The sequence below is a fragment of the Callithrix jacchus genome, chromosome 14, assembly GCF_049354715.1.
Source record: "Callithrix jacchus isolate 240 chromosome 14, calJac240_pri, whole genome shotgun sequence".
Classification (NCBI taxonomy): domain Eukaryota; kingdom Metazoa; phylum Chordata; class Mammalia; order Primates; family Cebidae; genus Callithrix; species Callithrix jacchus.
Window position 1 is genome coordinate 86975731 of NC_133515.1, and position 24233 is coordinate 86999963.

General features: G+C 37.7%; 1 protein-coding gene across 7 annotated transcripts in view; it reads right to left on the reverse strand.

Moving 5' to 3' along the window:
• BABAM2 (BRISC and BRCA1 A complex member 2) overlaps positions 1–24233 on the reverse strand; it is a 450382-nt gene that overhangs the window by 262872 nt on the left and 163277 nt on the right. For all 7 annotated transcript variants that reach the window (XM_002757914.6, XM_017964446.4, XM_003734762.5 and 4 more), the window contains one exon: positions 22377–22451. In XM_002757914.6, coding sequence (XP_002757960.4) covers positions 22377–22451 — 75 coding nt within the window. The remainder of the gene's footprint in view (positions 1–22376; positions 22452–24233) is intronic.

The window sequence follows — 24233 nt, forward strand, 5'->3', positions numbered from 1 at the left end:
ATAGCCTGTAAACTATGGATTTCTCTAGTTCAGTGCTTGGTATGGAGTAGATACTCAACAAATATTTATTGCATGAAAAAGTGAAAATGAATACATGAGTTAACAATCACAGAACATTCTGACATATTGTATAATCTCCTAATAGCAAGTAAGTAAACCAGATAATTGCTAGTGGACCCTTTATTTTTAAGCAGCTGTTGAAAATGCAAACTGAAGAAGGGATATAAGAGAAATGCCTAGAGAAAACAGAGAGGAAGAGAAGAACAAATGCAGGGGTATAATGTAGCTGAGAGAACCAATAGGCTAATAGGTGATGATGAAGAAACTATTCTCACTACTATGTAAATTTACATGGATAGTTATCTTTACCCTCAGTTTGCCAGCAGTCTCTATTATCCTGAAAATTGAAATGTAATTAAGCTGTACCCCTTTACACTCTCATACACAGACATATGCACATTTATTTTCCATTAAAACATCCTTTGAAATAAAAGCGGGGAAAAAGTCAGAGCAGAATTTTTTAAATTCACGCACTCATTTTTTTTAGTTTTTATCAACCCAGTTATTTTGGGTTGCTATTCACTAAAAACTATAAGATATGTCGGTGTCGGGGCCATATGTTGAAAGTCAACGGGATTCTTTTTCTTCTAGCATTCTCTATCTTTCATTGGCAGGTTTTCTTAGTAAGATCTGTCATCTGGAAGAGCTCATTCTGCACAGTTGATTTTCCATAGGTTATGTTTTCAGGCTGAATCATAATCTTTTGTAGTTATAATCTGCTGAAATTCTCAGTATACTCATACAATATTTAAAACATTTTGTGAATTTTTTTTTTCTAAAACAGAATATAAGAGTTTTTCACCATCTTCACAATTAAACTAATATCAAATTTTCTTGACAGAATCTTTAATTATGGGGTAGGGAGCAATTAAGTTTTAGAACTTAAAATCCCAAATCCACCACAGAGTTGTAAACCTAGTATTTTATGTATTCTTAACAAAGGTTGTCTGCGGCAGCCAAGGGAGGTCACAAATGTTATATTGTAGGCTTTGATTCTGATTTATGGTAAGGATTGTTACAACTTGTATTTTGTGCCCTTGCTACACATGTACATTGTAAATATTGCATAAGAAAACTGGAATGCAATAGCCATAAAAATAATTGCAGGCTATTACATAATCAGGAGTCGTTCCTATTCTTTATTACGATAGTCTCATCATACCAAGTAATAAATATGTACTGAATAAAAATAAAATGAGCTCTGGCATTATATTCCCTTTTATGTTTCCTTTAGATTTAAGATTTTAATTGCTACAATTGTGGATCATAGTGCTTCTTTTTTTAAAAAAAGAAGAAAATGCAAGGTCCACTCAAATAATGTAAGAACTCGTCTACATTATCATTAAATCATTTATACACACACACACACACACACACACACACACACACACACACACATATTATCTTTTCTTTAATAGGAAATTTTTTAACAAAAGGGAAAAAAAAGGCTGGGCATGATGGCTCACCCCTGTAATTCCAGCACTTTCTGAGGCCGAGGTGGTGGATCACTTGAGGTAAGAAGAAATTGAGAGGAGCCTAGCCAACACATGGTAAAACCCTGTCTTTATTAAAAAATACAAAACATTAGCTGAGCGTGGTGGTGGGCACCTGTAATCCTAGCTACTTGGGAGTCTGAGGCAGGAGAATCACTTGAAGCCAAGAGGTGGAGGTTGCAGTGAGCTGAGATTGTGGCACTGCACTCCAGCTTGGGCAACAAGAGTGCAACTCTTGTCATCTCAAAAATAAATAAAATAAAATAAAATAAAAATGTCCACAAACTCTTCAATATTCCTACCTTCAAATGGTGGAGATAATTCCCTTTAAGTGTGGGCTAGACTTAAATAACTTCTAGTGAAGTGAGTAAAAGGAAGTGGCAGTGTAGGACTTCACACTAGGTCCTAAGAGGCACCGTGGTGTCCTCCTCACTCACTCTCCCTTGGATTGCTTGTTCTGGAGGAAATCAAGCCCCATGTTGTGAGGAAGGAGCCTTTGGAGAAGCCGATGTGATAAGACACAAGCCTTCCTAACATCGGCCATGTGTGTGAACCATCTTGGAAGTGTATCCTCCAGCCTGAGTTAATCTTTCAGATGACTACTGCAACCACTTGAGAGACACTGAGTTGCAACTTACCAGCTAACTCAATCCCAAATTCCTAACCCAGAAAAGTTGTGAGATAATGAATGTTTATTGTCTTAAGCCACTACGTTTTGAGTAATGTATTATCCAGCAACAGATAACTAATATAACCCACTGATACATGTCTTCAAAGAAGGATATCAGTGATTTCAAATATAAATATTTATAATAATATTCCCAAACAATATACTAAAGAATAAAAATCCTTTTAACCTGTCATATTACTGATATGACTAATAAGTAGAGGACACTGACCACATTTATCATATTTACCAACATATATACCTCAGCATCAAATACAATACCTGACTCAGAGTAAAAATTTAATAAATTATCGTTGTGGTTTTTTTTTTTTGTTTTTTTTTGTTTTTTTTTTGAGATGGAGTCTCACTCTGTCACCCAGGCTGGAATGCAGTGGCGTGACCTCGGCTCACTGCAGCCCCCATCTTCCAGGTTCAAATGATTCTCCTGCCTCGGCCTCCTGAGTAGCTGGGACTACAGGCACGTGTCACCATGCTCAGCTAATTTTTGTATGTTTTTTTTTTAGGAGAGACAGGGTTTCACCATGTTGGCCAGGCTGGTCTCAAACTTCAGACCTGAAGTGATCCATCTGCCTCGGCCTTCCTAAGTGTTGGGACTATAGGCACGAGCCGCTGCACCCAGTCACAATTCAATAAATACTGTTTAATAAATTGATGGATCCTTTTCCCAGGATGGCTCTGAAGGAGATTTTCTTACATTATAAAAGATTTCATGTCCTGAGTTTCTTAACAAAAGACAAAAAAAAGCAGGGCAAAAGGAGAGAAAATATCATTCTTTAAAACTTTCTCTATTCCATATATTTCTTTTTAAACGTACGTTGTTATTGCAAAATAAAATATAAATATGGAAAACTTACCTATAGCTTAGCGAATTACTAAAGGGCAAACAGCCTTTAAAGAACCACCAAGGTAGAGAAACAGAACTTTATCAGCTATCCTAGAAGCCCCTCCAAGCTGTGTGTGTATGGATGGACATAGTTTCCTTTCACTCATCCCAGACTACTCAGGCTTAGAATAACAGAGGCGATATTAAAGGAGAACCAGACCCAAGGAGTGGCTCCTGTCACAGCCAGGACCTCATGAGCACAGTTCTTCATGGCATTATGTATAATATGCTGCTAGCCATAGTACCTGTGAGTGGAAGCCACAGCAGTCTGGCTGGATCATGAATAGAAACACTCTCAGTGTAAACTTAGTATCTTTTTTTTATTTTTAATACACGGCATAAAAGAAGCACCAGTGGAATTTTTTTTTTTTTTTTTTTTTTTTTTTTTGAGACGGAGTTTCGCTCTTGTTACCCAGGCTGGAGTGCAATGGCGCGATCTCGGCTCACCGCAACCTCCGCCTCCTGGGTTCAGGCAATTCTCCTGCCTCAGCCTCCTGAGTAGCTGGGATTACAGGCAAGCGCCACCATGCCCAGCTAATTTTTTGTATTTTAGTAGAGACGGGGTTTCACCATGTTGACCAGGATGGTCTCGATCTCTCGACCTCATGATCCACCCGCCTCGGCCTCCCAAAGTGCTGGGATTACAGGCTTGAGCCACCGCGCCCGGCCACCAGTGGAATTTTTAAGTGAAAAGGTGATAGTGGTAACAGGTGCAGACCTCAAACCTATAAACAAGTCAGGATTCTTGCTTTGTAGATTTTAATTTGGGATAGATTTATATTACAGCATTGACTAAAGTTAATCTGCCTTGATTTGTTGATTGTCTAATAATAAAACTTCTGAGGGTGTGCTAAATAAATGAAGTTGAACTTTTAGTTGTGTGCCCTCAAGTATATGGCTTTTTTTTTGGAGACAGAATCTTGCTCCATTGCCCAGGCTGGAGTGCAATGGCGCGATCTCGGCTCATTGAAACCTCTGCGACCCTGGTTCAAGTGATTCTCCCTGCCTCAGTCTCCCAAGCAGCTGGGATTACAGGCATCCACCACCACACCCAGCTAATTTTTGTATTTTTTAGTAGAAACAAGGTTTGCCATGTTGGCCAGGCTGGTCTTGAACTGCTGACCTCAGGTGATCCACCCATCTCAGCCTCCGAAAGTGTAGGATTACAGGTACGAGCCACCAGGCCTGGCCACATATATGTTTCTTTACTACAATTATGGATTGCCTGGGTACCCTAGCATAAAACTTCAGCCTCGTGCATGTCAGTTCTCAAGTATACGGTTCTATGACAGTTTTCTAAAATGAATCGAGCATCAACTGAACATTAGAGTACAGGAATCATTCAAAAGGCTGTTTCTGAAAAATGAAAAAGAATAGCTGCATGTAGATTTACAGCTCTTTGCAACACCATTTATGGTAACTAGAAAACACTGAATCATTCTAAAATTATTATGGGAATTTGTTTAACTTCACTTAGGTTGGAAAACAGATCATACACAGCCTTAACAAGGCTTCTAAGTCTTGCCCTTTAATGACGTAATTGTTTAGGGGTGCTAATAAAGTTTCCTGGACAGGCCAATATATTTCAAATGAAACAAGATTAGATGACTCCACCATTTTACAAGACAGCATGCAGATGCCCACAAGGTATGTAGTACCAAACTAGGTTCCATTCAGTGCCAAGTAACTTACTAACATCACTTTTTTAGAAAGAAAAGAAGGTGAAATTTGTTTACAGGACTACTACAGGTCCCCACCAAAAACGTTCCTGTAAAAAAAATAAGCATTTTCACAGTACCCCTGTATCAGAGGCTACAACGAATATGTGAGAATTGAAATCCTGACCCTTCGTGCAGTGAGAAGGGCTTGCTCTACGGAAACTTCCATGGCAGTTTCTTGGGGTAGAAAGAGCGGGGGCTTTTGAGTGAGACAGACCTGAAATGAAATCCAGGCCCTGCCATATACACTTAGGATAACCCTGGGTACCCATTTAACTTCTCTCAGCTTAGGTTCCCTCATCTTAAAAAACTGAGGATCATAATGCCTTACTGTATGAGTAAAGATTTTTTTGATTACAAGTGATAGAAACCCAAATCATACTCACATAAAAAAAAGGTTAGTTATTGGAAAACTATGGGAGGGGCTCAAAGATTCCAAAGAAGAGCTGCTTATAGGAGCTGGAACCAAAATAGTTCCTCATATCTCAAGGATCAAAACAAAAAACCTCACTACTGACAGTGCTCTTTCTCTCTAAATCTTCATCACTCAGCATTTTCCATGTTGGATTCCTTCATTCGCACTGTGTAGAGCTGCACTGTCCAATGCTGCAGTCACTAGCCAAATGTGGCTACTGAGCATCTAGAATGTGACTAGTCTGAATTAAGAGATGGTAAAAGGTAAACACGCTGGATTTTAAAGACTTGGCACAAAATATGTATTCATAAAATGAGTCATTAACAATTTTTATTTTGATTACATGTTGAAATGATATTTTGAGTATAATGGGTTAAATAAAACATTATGAAAATGAATTTCATTTTAGTTGTTTTAATGTGCTACTAGAAAATGTTCAATTGCATATGCGGCTTGTATTATACTGCTACTGGACAGTGCTGTCTAGAGTCTTTTCCCACATGATGAGAAACACAGCTGCTTAAAGTTCTGGACTCAATTCGAGCTTACAAACATCTCAGCAAAGAAAAGGATTTTCCCTTCCTACTTCAGTTTGTAGATGTCTAGGAAGGACTCTGACTAGGCAAGCTTAGCTCATATATCCAGTTCTTAAACTAAGCCCTGCCAGGCAGAAGGGGAACTGTGCTAGACAGTAGCAGAATCACACGGATGAAGGAGGGAAAATAACATGGGCATGGACTACTACTACAAGAAGAAGGGGAAGAGAGGTGCTAGGCAGACAAAAACAACAAACATCCACTGTGCCCCCTTACAGGGTAGCTGTGAGGATAAAAGGTAAATGTGTAGCTTTGCCCTCTATAACAATGGTAAGATTCTGACCAATGTCTGCCTCTTAAGTGCTAGTGGTGACATTAAACCACACACCCTTTGAATATGTAGGTGGCTGTAAGTCATAACACAGAATGGCAGACATTAGAAACCCTCAGGACAAACACTTCAGAGTTCCACAGTGGAGTGTTCATCAAATGTACTTAAACCAATGACACTAAACCCTAGATGTTGACAGCTTTTAAGAAGGATTGATTTCAAAGAGCAATCGGTGAAGCTCTCAGTGTTACTCTACGTTGTTGTGAGCTGATTATGCCTTTTTAGTACAAATATCATTGCTGATAATGCAGAAGTTTTATAAAGCAGATAACAATCCTGGAAATGTGTGGGTTTTTGTTGTTGTTGTTTTTTTTTTTTTTTGGAGTTTCTATTTATATTTTTATTTATTTTTGAGATGGAGTCTTGCTCTGTCCCAGGCTGGAGTGCAGTGGCGTGATCTCGGCTCACTGCCACCTCCGCCTCCTAGATTCAAGCAATTCTCCTGCCTCAGCCTCCCAAGTAGCTCCGATTACAGGCACCCAACAGCAGGACTGGCTAATTTTTGTATTTTTAGTAGAGACAGGGTTTTGCCATGTTGGCCAGGCTGGTGTCAAACTCCTGACCTCTGGTGATCCATCTTGCCTTGGCCTCTCAAAGTGCTGGGATTACAGGTGTGAGCCACTACACCTGACCAACTATCCTGGAAATGTTTATATGCTGTTTTGAATCTACTACGAAATACAACGGGCCAAAAAGTCTACAGCAGCAGTTCTCAAAGGGTTTGGGACTCCTTTTTACAAGTAATGAGAATCCCAAAGAGCTCCTATTTGTGGGTGCTATCTCTGTTGACAGTTAGCGTATCTGAAATTAGAACTCAGGTTTTAAAAAAAAAGTTATTGAGGTTTTATCACGTTTTCTTCTAGAAGTTATATAGTTTAAGGTTTTACTTTTAGGTCAAGAATCCATTTTCAGTTAAACTTTACATATATATATGTATATATATCTCAGCAAATACATACATGCCTTTTCAAGGCATGGATTGAAGTTCCTTTTCTCTTTTTTTAATATATATATCCAACTGTTCTAGCATCATTTGTTGAAGATTATCTGTTCTCCTCTGAATTGCCTTTGCACCTTTGCAAAGATTAATTGTCCATGTATGTGTGGATCTATTTCTGAATATTCTATTCTGTTCCAATGATCTATACTGGTATATCTTTCTTTTTTAGACCATCATCACACTGTCTTGATTACTGTTGCTTTATAATAAGTCTTTGAAATCAGGGAACATGAGTCCTCCAATTTTGTTCTTCTTTTTCAAAATTGTTTAGGCTATTCTAGGTCCCTGGTATTTCAAAATAAATTTTAGAATCAGATTGTCAATTTTTACAATTTCTGCTGAGATTTCAACTTGCTAGAATTGTGCCACATCTATATGCCAATTTAGGAAGAACTGATATCTTACAAGATTAAGTCTTCCAACAGATGAACATGACATATCTATTTGTTTAGAGTTTCATTAGTTTCTCTCAACAATGTTTTATAGTTTTCAGCATAAAGGTCTTTCATATCTTTTGTTAGATTTATCTCTAAATACTTCATATTTTTGATGTTATTATAAATGATATCTTTAAAATATCAAATTCTAATTACTTGTTAGCATATAGAAATATAATTGATTTTTATATATTGATCTTGCAACCTGCAACATTACAACATTTACTTATTAGTTTTAGAAGCTTTTTTGTAATTTCCTTAGGTTTTTTGACATAGACAACAGTATCATCTGTGAAAAGATAATTTTACTTCTTCCTTTCTACTCTAAATGTCTTTTATTCCTTTTTCTTGCTTTATTGCACTGGCCAGGCCCCCAGTATTGAATAGAATTGGTGAGTAAACATCTTCACCTTGTTCATCTTAGACAGAAAGCGTTTGGTCGTTTACCTTCAAGTGTGACATTAGCTATAGGATTTTCATAGATGTACTTGTAGCAGGTTGAGGAGGTTCCTTTTCGTTCCTGGATTCCTGAGAATTTTTATCAGGAATAGATATTCGATTTTGTCAAATACTTTTTCTGTGTCTATTGAGACAATCACAATTTTTCTTTCTTGGTTTGTTAATATGATTAGTTATATTGTTGATTTTTGAATATTCAGCCTACCTTACATGCCTAGGATAAACTCCACTTGTTCATAATGTATCATCCTTTTTATGTATTGAGTTTGTTAAAATTTTATTTCAAATTTTGCCCCTGTGTTTATGAGACAGATTCATCTGGAGTCTTCTTTTCTTGTAATACCTTTGCCTGAGTTTTGTTATCAAGTAGTGCTGTCCTCACAGAACAAGTTAGAAAGCATTTCCCCTTTTTCAATTTTCCCAAAGATTTTCTGTATTATTTCTTCCTTAAATGACTGGTGGAATTTACTAGAGAAGTCATCTGTGCCTAAAGCTTTCATTGTGGTAACATATTTAACTATAATAGACACAAGGCTATTCAGATTATCTACTTTTTCGTGAATAAACTTCCATAAAACCTGAGAAAATTTCTAAAATGCAAGAACACACAAGCAAATATGGCCTGGGCTATCAGAGTGATGATATAACACACCATGTAGCCTCTGGAAAACTCCACTATTCACTCATGAGGTATGTAAATTCTTAATTTTATTTTGAAAATAGTTTTTACCTCATGGACTCTCTGAGTCTTCCAGAGACCTGGAAATACCAGCAGTCCTTGGACCATACTTGTGAGGTGCTGGTCTATGGAAAAGAGACTAAGAATGCCAACACTATCAATATTCCAGGATCTTCTGCTAAACAGTATTTTCATGAAGTACTTACATGTTGAACAGACACTGAAGGCATTGCAGACTACTTCCTAGAGTTAACACAAAGTTTGAACAAATCTAAACCAAGTCCCATCTTGCTTCAAGAGAGCCAAACTGCTTATCAGCAATCTTGGGACAAAGAGAAACACCAATCTTATTTCTGGGTTTCACACATGACAACTCTATGATATGATCATAATAATGAAAACAAATCTGCAATAAATAGATACAAGGAAGAAAATGGATCTTCAGAAAAATGAAAGAGGCTAGATTCCTTTGTGACATTATTTTGTCATTAAACTAGATCAAGGTATGCGTGTACTGTTGAAATCTGTTTTAAAATATTTTATAAAATAAAAAAAAATCCCTCTCTTCCAGTTCTGTATTAAATGTCATTCAAGTCAAGGGCTGCAGGCTCCTTCTCCTATGCCAAATGCTGGGAATGTATTTATAAATAAAAATTAAAAGGAGGGGCATGCTGAGTGACAATGAGTGTAAAACTAAGCTAGGCAAAAAGAATAAAACCGAAAAACCTCAGAGACACCCTCAGACTGCTGCATCCAAGGATAAGGGAGGCAATGGCAACCAGGAGCCACAGAAGGCATACAGCAGAATAACGGTTCTCAAACTATCCACACTGAAGGAGCAGTTGTTCTTTTGTTTCTCTCTAATCCATCACCAACTGATCAATTTCTAAAATACATTAAAAGTGAATTACTAGAAAAAGAAATCTTTTAAAACACACACAAAATACAAACCCAACATTTCTAGCATTAGATTCAACAAATATATGATTATTCTGTCAACTACTTTCTATGTTCCTAAACCCTCCCAATGCTGTGCTTGTTTCATCAAGAACCAAAACTGATGCACTTTGGGTAGTACTGGTTAGAAAGTTCTGGCACCTTTCCTCTCCCTCATTCTCCCAGGTTGATCATTGAGTTAGGCAACCACACACCCCAGCTGGTATATCAAATTAAATTATACGTGTATATATTATACACACTTCAGCAAATCTAAAACATGTGTCACCTGAAGCCCTGATGTCTTCTATGACCTTGAGCCCTGACTGTGATAACAGGTCTGGATTCAGGCTCCAGCCCCATTGCCTCCTTCCTCCTCTCCATCATTTTCTATTATGTTTCTGGCAGATTTCTCTTACTAAATACAATTCCAATTGTAGTACTACCCTACTCAAAAATAATGACTAAAATATGAGTCAAGTATTTAAGGCTATATCATTATGTCTTTAAAATGCCTTTCCTTTCTTATCTCCTGCTACTTTGTATACAAGTTCTAGGATTTAGCCAAAATGGACTGTTGGACTGTTTGCCAACTGTGCTACTACTGCCACCTAAAATAATACTTATTCTTTATGTCTAGTTTCTCTTTATCAAAACCAAGTCTTTCAGGGCCCATTCCAAATGTTACGTCCTTCATAAAGACTTTTCCCAGCCAGGTGTAATCCTTTCTCACCAACCTAGTAAACTTTGTACTTTTCTTAATAATTATTATTCTGACATGCATTACACTATTATCTGTGTAGTCACCTTACACTGCTAACCAGCTTTTACTTTTATTTGAGTTGTAGGTCTGCTGATTGATGAAACTGGTGTAATGAGAACAGATGACAGAAACAAACTGGCACAACCTCTGTCAGGTGCCAAGTGGCACCTTTAAGATGTGGGTGAAGAAAACACAACCATGGGCCGGGCGCGGTGGCTCACGCCTGTAATCCAAGCACTTTGGGAGGCCGAGGCGGGTGGATCACAAGGTCAAGAAATCGAGACCATCCTGGTCAACATGGTGAAACCCTGTCTCTACTAAAAATACAGAAAATTAGCTGGGCGTGGTGGCGCGTGCCTGTAATCCCAGCTACTCAGGAGGCTGAGGCAGGAGAATTGCCTGACCCCAGGAGGCAGAGGTTGCGGTGAGCCGAGATCGCACCATTGCACTCCAGCCTGGGTAACAGGAGCAAAACTCCATCTCAAAAAAAAGAAAAAGAAAACACAACCATAGAGAAAAGTAGTTCCAGATAAAAAATGGTCACCTATAGTGATCACATCCCATAATCCTGTTAACCTCACTGTGCTACCTGGTTCTAATCTATACGTCCCTTTCGGATTATAGGTTGCAAGACTTCCCTCATAAATGGACTGAAAAAAATAGGGCAAATCCAAAAACCTGATATGAAGGGATTAAGTTTGCACACTGGCTTAGAAAAACTAACTGCATAAAACTGGATTAGTAAGACAAGGAAGTATGGTCTTTTACAAACTTAGTAAGTATTAATTAATGTTGATGCTCAGAGTCTTAATAAACACTGACCTGATCAACCCTCCCTGGAGTTTTGTGCTTATTTTTAGGCACCACAGTTTAAGAGAGATGCTGGGAATCTGGAACACTCCCTAAAGAGAAGTATGAAGACGGAGAAGGATTTAAAAACCTGCGACATATATGGAAAGTGTAAAGGACTAAGAATTCCTAGCCTATAAGTTTTAAAATACAAGTGTTGCTGCTATAATATGATATATGCATTCCTTAAAAAATTGCATTCTAGTAAATTACATGCTAAAAATAAGAGACTTATGAGAAAAATATAGACCACTTAAGGCCTGCACAACTTTGTAAGAACAGCACTGACAAAACCCAAAGTAATTTCAGTAAAATATTAATGTACTTAAGATGCTATATTCCCAATAATAAGTGATACAATATATAACACAATATGCCTCCAAAGCTTGCTCTGTTCATCTATATTAGCATACTTTGCATTTAGCTGCTGTTATCTAGTGGTCAAAATAATTAATGTGCTAGAGAAAAATCAACTATAAGCCATGGTTGCTTTTGCATTATACTAATAGGCTTCCACTATTTACCAATTGTGAACGAACTAATTCATGTTACAGAACAGACTGTACTTAAATGACAGTCACTATAAATGGGGACATGGTAGCAAAGCAGGCCAATCATTTGAGATACACCTACATTCTAAAATTGAAACTTTGAAAGATAGAAGCACACCATTAAAAAAAATTAAAATAAACTGTAAAACAATACGAAAAAGCCAAAAGAGGAAAGCTCTCTTTTTTCAAAAAAAAAAATTTTATTGTGCATATTTAAGGCATACAATCTGATGTTATGGGACACATACAGACAATAAAAAGGTTACTACAGTGAAGGAAATTAATATATTCATCATCTTACACAGTTACCCACTTTTTTTGTTGTTTTTATGGCCAGAGCAGGTGAAACCTACTCATTTAGCATGAATTCCACGCACAGTACAATTTTAGAACCTGTAGTCCTGTTGCACATTAGAGTGCTAGACTTGTTCATCCCACACAGGTGCTCTTTGTACCCTCTGATGTACACAGAAGATGTATCCTACATCGCCCCATTCCCCACTCACCACCACCCCGAACCCATGGTAACCTCTATATTGTTCTCTGCATATATTTGAATTTTTTTAAGATTCTACATACAAGTGAGATAGTGCAATATTTTTCTTTCTGTGTCTGGCTTATTTCACTTCGCATCCTAACCTTCAGGCTCACCCATGTTATGGCAAATGGCAAGATCTCACTCTTTTCAGGACTGAATAATATTTCAAAATGTATATGTACCACAGTTTCCTTATCCATTCAACCACTGATGAACACCTGTAGGTTGTCTCCATATGTTGGCTATTGTGAGTAAAGCTGCAATGAACATGAGTGTGTAGAGATCTTTATGAGGTGGTGAATTCATTTCCTTTGGTTATGCACCCAGGAGAGGCATTACTGGTAGTTCTATTTTTAATTTCTTTAGAAACCGCCATTGTGTTTTCCATAATGGCTTACCCCAATCTACATTCCAAGAAACTACCTGTGACTTCTTTTTTCCAAGAAACTACCTGTGACTTCTCTATTTTTAGTAAAAACAATATATATACCATTGTCAGAATTATGATAAATCATATTTGGAAACGGGGAAAGTAAAAATTTAAGTTTTGAATTCTATATAAGGGAAATCAGAAGAGAGGAAAATTAAATAGTAAATATAACTCTATCATAATCTCAATGAAATTCTTTCTTCTTCTTTTTAACTTTTATTTTCGGTTCAGGGGTATATGGGCAGATTTGTTATATAGGTGTACTGCATGTCATTGGGTTTAGTATACAGATTATTTTGTTACCCCCAGGAAATAAGCATACTACTTGACAGGCAGTTTTTTTATCCTCACCCTCCTCCCACCCTCCACCCTAAGGTAGGCCTTGGTGGCTACTGTTCCCTTTTCTGTATCCACATATACTCAAAGTTCAGCTCCCACTTACCAATAAGAACATGCAGTATTTCGCATTCTGTTCCTGTGTTAGTTTGCTTACACAGGATAATGACTTCCAGCTCCATCACTGTTGTTGCAAAGGACATGATCTCATTGTTTTTTATGGCTGCACAATATTCCCTTGTGTATATGTACCATATTTTTTTCATCCAGTCTACCACTGATGGGCATTTAGGTTGATTCCATGTTTTTGCTATTACGAATAGTGCTTAGTCCGACAATACATTCAATACTTTGAAATAAAAATTAAATGATTTGGCCGGGTGCAGTGGCTCAAGCCTGTCATCTCAGCACTTTGGGAGGCTGAGGGGAGTGGATCACGAGGTCAAGAGATCAAGACCATCCTGGTCAACATGGTGAAACCCTGTCTCTACTAAAAATACAAAAAATTAGCTGGGCGTGGTGGCGCGTGCCTGTAATCCCAGCTACTCAGGAGGCTGAGGCAGGAGAATTGCCTGAACCCAGGAGGCGGAGGTTGCGGTGAGCCGAGATGGCACCATTGTACTCCAGCCTGGGTAACAAGAGCGAAACTCCGTCTCAAAAAAAAAAAAAATTAAATGATTTAATGAAATCAAAACAATTTCAATTCTGCACCCGCACCAAGCTCAGAAGTGTTTTAAGTAACTTCACATTTATTATCTCATTAATATTCCCAACAATCCTGTGCGGTGTGCATAGTTATCTTAGTTCCAGTTGCCATTACAAAATACTATAAACTGTGTAGCTAACAAAATACTATAAATTATGTAAAAAACAGGAAGTTGTTTCTTACAGTTCTGGAAGCTGAGAAGATGCTGCCTCCTCACTGTATCCTCAGGCCTGCTAGCCCTCTAGGGTTTCTTTCATAAGGGTGTTAAACCCATTCACCAAGGCTCCACCCTCCTGACTTAATCATCTCCAAAGGCCCTAACTCCCAACACCATCACCTTGGGGGTTAGGATTTCAACATACACATTTGGGGGAAGGTGGGCACAAAATTTCAGATCATATTACTCACAGATTATTTAAAATAAGAGAGAAAATAGAATAAATAAAAGAAGGACGGTTAAAAAAAAGTAGGGTGGAAGAGGAAGGCAGATTTCAGCAGAGCTGAAGGTACTAATCAAATATAAACAGAGACCATGGTATAAAAATCACTGAGCCAAATCCCTTTACTTATCTATTTATGATGCACCAGGTCCCTTTGTGAAGAATCACTCCCCTCCATAATCAAGAAAAGGGATCCGCAAACTAATTACTACCCACAAGCCAAATTCAGCCCAATGCCTGTTTTCAAAAATCAAGGTTGTTTTGTTTTTGTTTTTAGAAATTCGTATTTTTAATTGACAAATAATAACTGTACATATTCATGAAAAACATAGTGATGTTTCTATACACATAATGTATAGTGATCAGATCAGGGTAATTAGCATATCCATCATCTCAAACATGAAAATAAAGTTTTATTGGAACTCAGCCACACTCATTCATTTACATATTGTCTGTAGCTGCTTTCATGCTATGAAAGCAGAGTTGAGTAGTTGTGACAGAGACCATATGGCACCCAAGTCTAAAATTTTACTATCTTGCCCTTTAGAGAAAGCCTGCTGGACCCTGAACTACAGTATATTTTTCCTAAGTCCTGCCTGCTCTCTAGAGAAGGGAAGTGGAACAAGGACGATGAACTGAGAGCAGCCATGGGTCCGCTGCTTAATAAAGAAAGAGACAGTAATTCCCTGCAGAGTAAGTGTTCAGACCATCTCACTGCTTTCTTTGTAATTAAGTCTCAAATGCAAATTTTAGCTCAAATTTAGCAAGGATAAATTAGTCTTATTACAGGGATAAACAGCACCCTGCTTTAAGGGCACTGTCTTCCCCAGACTCGTTTCTACTTTTAGAAAAGTATGCCCACTCCTATTTCATTAGACAGAAATTATTTCCTTTAAGATAAGAATGAGGGTTCTGTGTGAATTCTTTACGGTCCTTCAAGCACCAGACAACTATTTTGCTTTAAAGCCAGATTTCAGAAGGGTGTGTTAAAGCAGTCTTTCTCTCTCAAAGCTGATTATTAAGTGTGACTTTACTGAATCTAAAAAATTCCCTAAACTAAAAAGTCTCAAATTCAGAGAAGCTATTTAATCGTGGTATAGAGAAAAACTTGTGAGGTCAGCCTTTGAATTTATACTCTTATCAGAATCAGAAAGCTTTTCAGTGTTTCTATCTTACATGTGCTAAAAAAGAATTACAATCAATACATACCACCCTAACAAGCTTGCTGGATTTTAAATAAAGAAAATATTTGGGGGAAATTACCAGTTTCCCTTCTAGCAACTATGTAAAGTTAAATGGGCTTTAAGCATTACCAAACAGTAAAAGACAATGCAAGAATTCATCCACAAAATTAATCAGTCCAATGTTCTTCTGGGTGCAGAGAATGCAAAATCCTCCCCTGTTCCCAAGGGAAGATGAGAAGAATGAAAAATTTCAAAACTCTGTCAACTTATTCAATCTTTAATGGCAAGTCACAAAATGTGACTGTCATACACACACTTTGTTTTTTAACACTCATGCCGTTACCTACTTCTCCTATATGGAAGAATGACAGCACCACCTGAAATGGATTTTTCCAGGCAAAATTTCCTTTAAACTTCATCAGGAGAGTACATCAATACAATTATCACATTTAAGCATATCACAAATTAAAACAACTTTTTCGTTTTTGAGATGGAGTCTCATCTGTCACCCAGGCTAGAGTGCAGTGGCACAATCTCGGCTCAATGCAACCTCTGACTCCCAGGTTCAAGCGATTCTTCTGCCTCAGCCTCCTGAGTAGCTGGGACTACAGGCATGTGACACCACGCCTGGCTAATTTTTGTATGTTTAGTAGAGACAGGGTTTCACTATATTGGCCATGCTGGTCTTGAACTCCTGACCTCGTGATCCGCCCACCTCGGCCTCCAAAAGTGCTGGGATTACAGGTGTGAGCCACCACGTCCCACCCTTAAAACAACTTAAGAAACCTTCTCTATGATTACGGCCAGGTGCAGAAAAAAAAAACCCTTGACTTATATAACTCTGAGCTCCTGTTGGCCTTCTACATATATAACAATTCTTTTCCACTGGATCCTCCAAATTCACACTTCTCCATAGTTGTGTGCAAAACCTCCTCCTTCAAAAGGTTCACTTTGGTTTCATTACCCTGCTTCTTTTCCACCTTGACCTCTTAGCGCCTCTCTCATTCCAGCTGCCAATAATCAAAATGAGATATTCTGTCAACACCTCCAAATAAACACAGTCTTAGGCAAGTAACCTGAATTTCTTTGGACTTCTCCTGATATTTATATCAATTAAGTGAATTCTCCATAAAAAGATGAAAGAGTAGGAATTTCAAAGCCAGAAAGAAGAGCGTGAGCAAAGTGACAGCACCGGGAATTCTCACGGCACTGGCGGGATACTGCGGATGGCTGCCTTTCTGAGACTAAACACACATGTTAGAAAGCTGCATAAAACAACACCGCATGGGAGAGTAGACTCTAGAAGCAGAAGCCAACAAGACAGTATTACTCATTTTGAGATACGTTAAAGGAGACTAATAGTAATACTTCAGGAAGATTGGGCACTGAAGAGAATGGGGCCAAGGAAATAAAATAGGAGGCTCTTACCATGATAACCCAGTTATAAGGGGATTAAGACTAGCAGCTAAATAAAGTCTAAAATCAATCTCCCAGCATTCAATCTTTCCAACTTTTTTTTTCTGGTTTGATCTCTCAGTAGTCTCTTGCAGGAAATTTCTCTTGCAACCTAGATTACTACCTACTCCCCAAATCAAGTATGTCCACACAGTCCCACCAGTGACTGCATGATCATCCATCCCTGATCTGTTCCTCCTCCCTGTCCAAAAGCTATGCCACTTAGAAGTCTAGCTAATGCCCAAACTTGGTCATAAAAACTTACTCTTTTTAAAAGTCTACTGGGCAGGCAGTGTACAAGTTAATGCTTAACCATGTTTCAGTAAATTGTCTTATCAATTATATTATAAGGTCTTTCAGGACAATGATGACACTTGAATTTCTTTTTTGTTGTTTGTCTAATCCCAGTATCATTTTATGGCAAAATCAGTACTTACGTGTTCTGCATAGTACTGTACTCAAAAACCAAGCCAAATTCATTCTGGGCACTCTGCTGCAGTTCTGATAAGCAGCTCAGGACACTGAGTGGAATTCCAGTTCAAGGTTCTCCTTCTCTTATCCACTGGATCATAGTATGATCTCCCTGAATACCACACTATATAGTATAAATCAAGGAAAGCAAATAAGAGCCTTCTGCCACCTACCTGGTTACAAGACTGTTAGGTTTTAGAACAAGGGTCACAAATGAACCCACAGGCCAATGCCAAGACACAGAAGTGTTCTGTTTGGCTTGCACAGTGTTTATAAACAACATCTATCATTGCTATCACTTAAAAGATAGTATTTTCACATTAACAACAACAAACCCTGAGATTCTGGGCTCCTTTTATTAACATCTGGATATCTGGCAACACCAGCCCCATATTATCTAATGGAAAGTAACTCTGTAGCTGTATAGTAGCTGCTGCCTTTAGATGAAGCCCATATATGCTAGTTCATTACAGTCCCTACCATTTCCTATGGTATCAAGTCAGATTCACTCCTTTTCAGTACTTGCCTGGCTCTGTGAATATCTGCATTTGCTACAAGGTTTAATTAGAAAGCAAACTGTAAGTAGGTAACCTGCTCTCCAATGTCAGGCTGAAGAGACTGCTCTGACATCAGATAACCTCAGCACACAAGGACACTCAGATGCTCTCTTCCATGTGAGTGATCTGCTTAGACCACTATGAATAGTTACCTATTCACAACTCTCTGCCAATCCTGGACTCCTGAACACGTCCTGATACTCTGAACCGAATTCCTACTTTTTGCCTCTGCTTGGCAGAGTGACCTGAGGTCTGCCCTGATTGTGCCCTGACTGATCAGTACAACCACAGTGACTTCAGAAGAAGGATGAGTGCTTCATCTCTTGATACAAATAACCTATTTTAGCTTTTTCACACCCAATTCGTTTCCATGTAGTGTCATGATTCAGATTCCATAGTGGAACTAAATTTCTGCAAGCTATCCATCAGGATGAATGGGCTCAGTGTGTGATGTTAAATAATGATAATAAAAGTTCAAGTACTTTAGTCATAGTAAATTGATTATAGCCCTACTTCTAGCCTGGGCTAGGGCTCAGTGATTTCTAGTTTAGAGATAATCCAACAACAACTTAGCCTACATAAACAATATGGTCTTTTCTTACACAACAACAAAAAAAATTAATGTTGATTTTCTTTTCAGGCTTATATTTGCCATATCCACTATCAGCAGGAAATCAGTGCTATTTAACCCTTCAATTCAGTGGGATCCAACAATTTGCCTCCATATTTTTGTATGATGCTACTGAAGGGGTTCCTAGCTCTAGGATTTTAACTTCACTATATTCTATATAAAACTGGCTTATTGTTCTAAGTGACCAATTCAAACACACATCACATTTGAAAGTAAGCCTCTCCTCTCCCCCAAAATACTATATTCTTAGTTTCTGAGCTTCTTGTTCAGAGAATGAAAATTTTAGTATACAATTCAAACCTTTTCTTTGGCTACTTCTTTATGAAGTATGGTTTTTACAGAAAACAGAAGCAAAAACAAAAACATAGCCTTCTTAGCATCACATTGTTAAGTTCACTAATTCTTAGGACAGAAATAAAGACAGGAATACACATGCAGCACTTTTCACCACACTCTAAGAAAATTAAGAGCAGCAGCACCTAATGACTAGCTGTTCGTTAAGAGAAAGTATACAATTATAAAACCATCTTTCTTCAGTTCGGTAACTGTTGTGAATACTTGCACTTTGATAATTTCTGTAATCTCCTCTTTATGATGGGGATGATTTCTCCCCACAAATACACCAGTTGAGAAGTTCAGGGGTACACAACTGAACACAGTGGAACAGACATAAGAAAGCTGGTCTATGCCTGATCTGTAAAGTACTGAGTATGGACTGTTTCCTGTCATACAGACTTCAGAAGAAGAAGATCTGTATTAAATTTCTCATCTGGTCTACATGAGCTCATGCTGGATTTCTACCACCTCCAAAATAAGAATAGTAACAAATACAGAAATACTTTTTGTTTTTATGTTAGTGATTCATCTGACCCTTTGATTTACCTCAACCAAAAGTAAAATCCAGACTCTAAAATCAGGCTTCATCTTCAGAATAAATACACTCTATCCCCTGTAAGAACCATATGAATTTACAGTACAATATTAAGGGAAATCATATAACTGAATATTGAATGGCTTTTTCATTTTAACATAAAATAATTCTATTAGTGGGTAAAATAGGCACACTTGGTAATATGAACTTATGAACAGATGATGGCTTCATCATAGTGTAACGAAATTTCACTGTAGCAAATCAATAGGGTACGCAGTCAAACTCCATGCTATCTCAATATTTTAAAGCTCTACTTTCCCTTTAATTTGCTTGAAATGATAAGGTAAAACTAGTAATGCTGGTGAAGAGTATCCTAACCCTAGGAATTCAGGAGGTTTATTTTTGTAGTTAGACTCTCAATTATAGGCCTAGTAATTAGATGAGGAGCATTGAAATGCAAATAATACATAAAGCAGCACCTATGGCAAACTTCCTTTGAAAAGCAAAGCCAAAGGTTACAACAACTTTAGGAACGTAGATCTTAAAACCCTCAGCAAGTATTCTGGATTGTTTCTGGTGTGCTGGTAGGTTTCTGTTTTTGTTTTTTGGCTGTTGCTTTGTGTTACACAAGAGTTTCTTCTTTTGGTCCTTGTTTTACTCTTTTTGCATGAACTCTAAAGATCCAGAAAGACATAGTGTTGCAATGTAGATATTTTATCTATAGAAGAGACATCACTTCACAGTAATGTTGGGGTTAAAAAACTACAGTACTGGCAAATAGAGTCCACCCTTCTCTTAACTTACTGTCAAGGAAAATAAGAACAGCATATAAAGTTAAAATTCTTAAAATAAAAAATATGGTAATTTGATACTGAAGAGATAAATATGAGATTCTGAGCCAACAAATATTTTTTTCCTTTGACTCTCAAGAATATGAGCAGAGGTAACATCAATTGCAAATAAACAGGAAGACTGCTGAAACTGATAAGGCACAACAAATTAAAACAAAAACACTAACTGTAAATTGTGGATTAAGGTGATTATATAAATCATGTACTTTCATATGCTTTTGAACTTGGCTCTAAATGAGCTGAAAGAGAGTTTTAACTGGAATACTTAAAGGAGGTCCTGAGTATGTGCTGCAAGGGTTTCTTAGAAGACTGCTTACTAGTCTAACAGAGCACAGTAATTGCCAAAATCAAATTATGCTTGGTAATCACAAATCTAATATATATATTTTCCACAACAGGACTGTAGAGAAACTGACAGAAATTGATGACTTCCATTCTTACCTGGACTTTACAACCCTTGGGTAAAGAATGTAGAACCAGTAAACTGGATACTAAGTTTTTAATGAAGTATAAAAATCCTATGTTTTACTTAGAGAAAAAGAAAATAATTTTCTTCTTTAGATGGACTGTGTAGGCCAGGAACAGTGGCTCACACCTGTAATCCCAACATTTGGGGAAGTCGAGGTGGGAAGACCACTGAGACCCTTTCTCTACAAAAAATAAAAAATTAGCTAGGCACAGTTGTGCACACCTATGGTCCCAGCTACTCAGAAGGCTGAGGCGGGCGAATCACTTGAGCCTGGGAGTTTGAGGCTGGGGTGAGCTAGGGTCACACCACTGCACTCCAGCTTGAGTGACAGAGCAAGACCACGTCTCCAAAAAAAAAAAAAAGATGAAATTTATTTTTAAAAATTCTCTAACCTTTTCTATGGTCAATAGTTTATATTCTACTAAATCATACTTATGACTATTATCAAAATTAGTATCTAATATTATTTACTAATTAGTACAATATGCAGGCAAACTTGTACAAAGAGTCTGTCTTCTCTCTACGCACTTATAAATATCATTAACTCTCTGAACAACATCAAATTAGGAAGTTAGAAATTTTTCTTACACGAGATTGCAATTAAACAACCGTAGGTTCAAATACAGGGCAGAGGAAGGCAGCCAAATCTTAAATCACAACCAAATCCTCATCTATGATGAACCTAGGCCTTTGTCTTAAAGCTTCCTTTTCAGAACTTGCTCCCTAGTCCTTTGCTTTCTCTCACACCAACCACAGCCGAGTGACTTGGATGCTACTTCTCTGCAAAGCAGTTTCAAGCCTCTCCCCAAAACAGCTGTTTCCCAGGCCACACTTTGCCTGCATCATATTTTAAGGAATGTCATATATGCTGTTCTAAATGGATTCTGGGTCTCTTCTGGACAGCCTAACTCTGAAGGTGCCTGAGAGCAACTGCTAACATAAAGAAAATGAAACACCCTTTAGTGCAGCATGGTTAATATGCAGTGCTACCTACAGAATATTATCGCCTCAGCCTCCCGAATAGCTAGGATTACAGGCACGTGCCACCATGCCTGGTTAATTTTTGTATATTTTTGTGGAGATGGGGTTTCACCATGTTGGCCAGGCTCATCTCAAACTCCTAATCTCAGGTGATCTGCCCACCTCGGTCTCCCAAAGAGCTGGAATTACAGTGTGAGCCACCATGTCCAGCCAAGGGACAGAACCTTGAAGCCATTTGCTAGGGTGTTTGTAGAATGGAGTGGTGACTAATTTGCAGCCCTAATATTGCATATTAGATAATTTATATGAGAGTCTTTCATTCCAATAACATTATTAAATAAAAGTGATTTTTTCCCAGAGTTTAATTCACTTATAATAATTTTACTGTATATGAAAAACTCACTTCTAAATAACTTTTGAAATTACTATTTTAGCTTTTAGGAAACAAAATAGTTCAATGGAACTTCATATAAGAAATATTTTTAGTAGAATTCATCATGTAAACAAAATGCTAACAAACCAGTCATACAAATACTGAGTTAAATAATTACTTAAAAAGCTTACTTATAGTCTCAGACTGATAATCATATATTTTTACCTTGAGGAGATATGTGGGGATATTGCTGAAATCCACTGGCAACTTCAAAAGAAAACGAGCTGAAAATTCACCAGTCTGTAAAAAGAAGGTTGTAATAATAAGATTAAAATCAAAAATAGATTATGAAGTGACAATTATAGCCAAGGCCACAAGTTCAACCTGTTCAAAACATTAGGCAAGAAAAGAAGGTTGGAAAAGTAGGGGAGGATCAAAAAGAGTTCTTAAATGATTAGTTATTATTTTTAATAACACAATTAGAATTTTTAAAATCTGGATTTTAAATGTACACTAAAATTATAATGTAGCAGTATTGCCTTTTTGTTTCGTAAAAGTATGAAAAGAATATATGAATGTATGATTTTTTTTTAATCTGAAACCATAAAGACAGACCTACCCATTTGATACATTTGTTTTTATTAAACCATTCAGACCACTTCACTAATATTTATAAACAAGGCTGAAGGCATACACCACCATCCTTTCTGTAGTATGTCTGGAACTATATGCAAAGGTCAGACTTCTACCTATCAGTGGGTATCCAAAATAAGTTTCCCATCTCTGGACAGTCCACTATATGATTATCGATAACTGACGTTTTTTCATAATTCCCTCCAGGAACTAATCTCTATAGGAATGAGGTACAGAGGTTTGTCAATTTAAAACATTTAACTAAGCTATAAATAATAGCTTCTATTTGCCAAAACAGATAACTCATTTAAAAGAAAAACATTTGCCTCTCAACTTTTATGATAGAAAAAGCTAAGGAATCACATTTTTTTTAATTTTGTCATAGTCTAGAGGAGGAGTTTTCCAAGTAGGTCATGCCAAGATCTTGGCATGCTAGAGAACCTCTGTAAAGGCAACAAAGATGTGTCCTGAGCTGGTGGAATCCTGTCTTCCATTCTGTCTCACTGCAAGTGTGCAGCTCAGCCTGGTATTTTACTTAGACACATTTGAAAAAAGAACTCCAAAAATGATCCAGAACTACTGAAAGTGGATGTCTATCCTTTTCATATTGTAACTACCAAAGAGTTCCCACTCTTTAAAAACTGAGCAGCACAAACTCCCCCAAACACATCTTAAAACATAGCAAGTATTTACAAATATTTTTATGAGTGGGTGGATGAATGCACATAGGCACACATGCATAGCACTTCAGACAATTTCACAATAGTTGCCACTCCATTCTACAAACACCATAGCAAGTGGTTTCAAGGTTCTGAGCCTTGGTCAGGCATGGTGGCTCCTGCCTGTAATCCCAGCACTTTGGGATGCTGAGGCAGGTAGATCACCTGAGGTCGGGAGTTTGAGACCAGCATGGCCAACATGGTGAAACACCATCTCCACTAAAAAGTACAAAAATTAGCTGCGTGTGGTGGCACATGCCTGTAATCCCAGCTACTCAGGAGGCTGAGGCAGGAGAATTGCTTGAACCCAGGAGGCAGAGTTTGCAGTGAGGCCGTATTGCACCATTGCACTCCAGGCCAGGCAACAAAAGCGAAACTCCACCCCACCACCCCCCCGGAAAAAGGTCTGGCCCTAATTTTAAAACTCTGATCTAAAACCTTGAAAACGCAGACAGAAATATAAACCTTGGCTCTGAAGATAACAATGATAACTAATACCTGCCTAATTGTTTGTTTTACCGCTTACATTTTTTAACTTACATCAACCTCTGGCTAAGGACAGAGCATTTCTTCATTACCGTAACTCTAACCCTGTGACAGAAAAGGCAAAAATGAGAATTGAATGGACAGATTCAAAGCTGAAGCAAGCCGGTGTGTGAGTGACAGAAGCCACTATGCCACCAGAAATGCCAATGGTAAGAAACAGGACAGATGCTCAGATTCTCAGGAT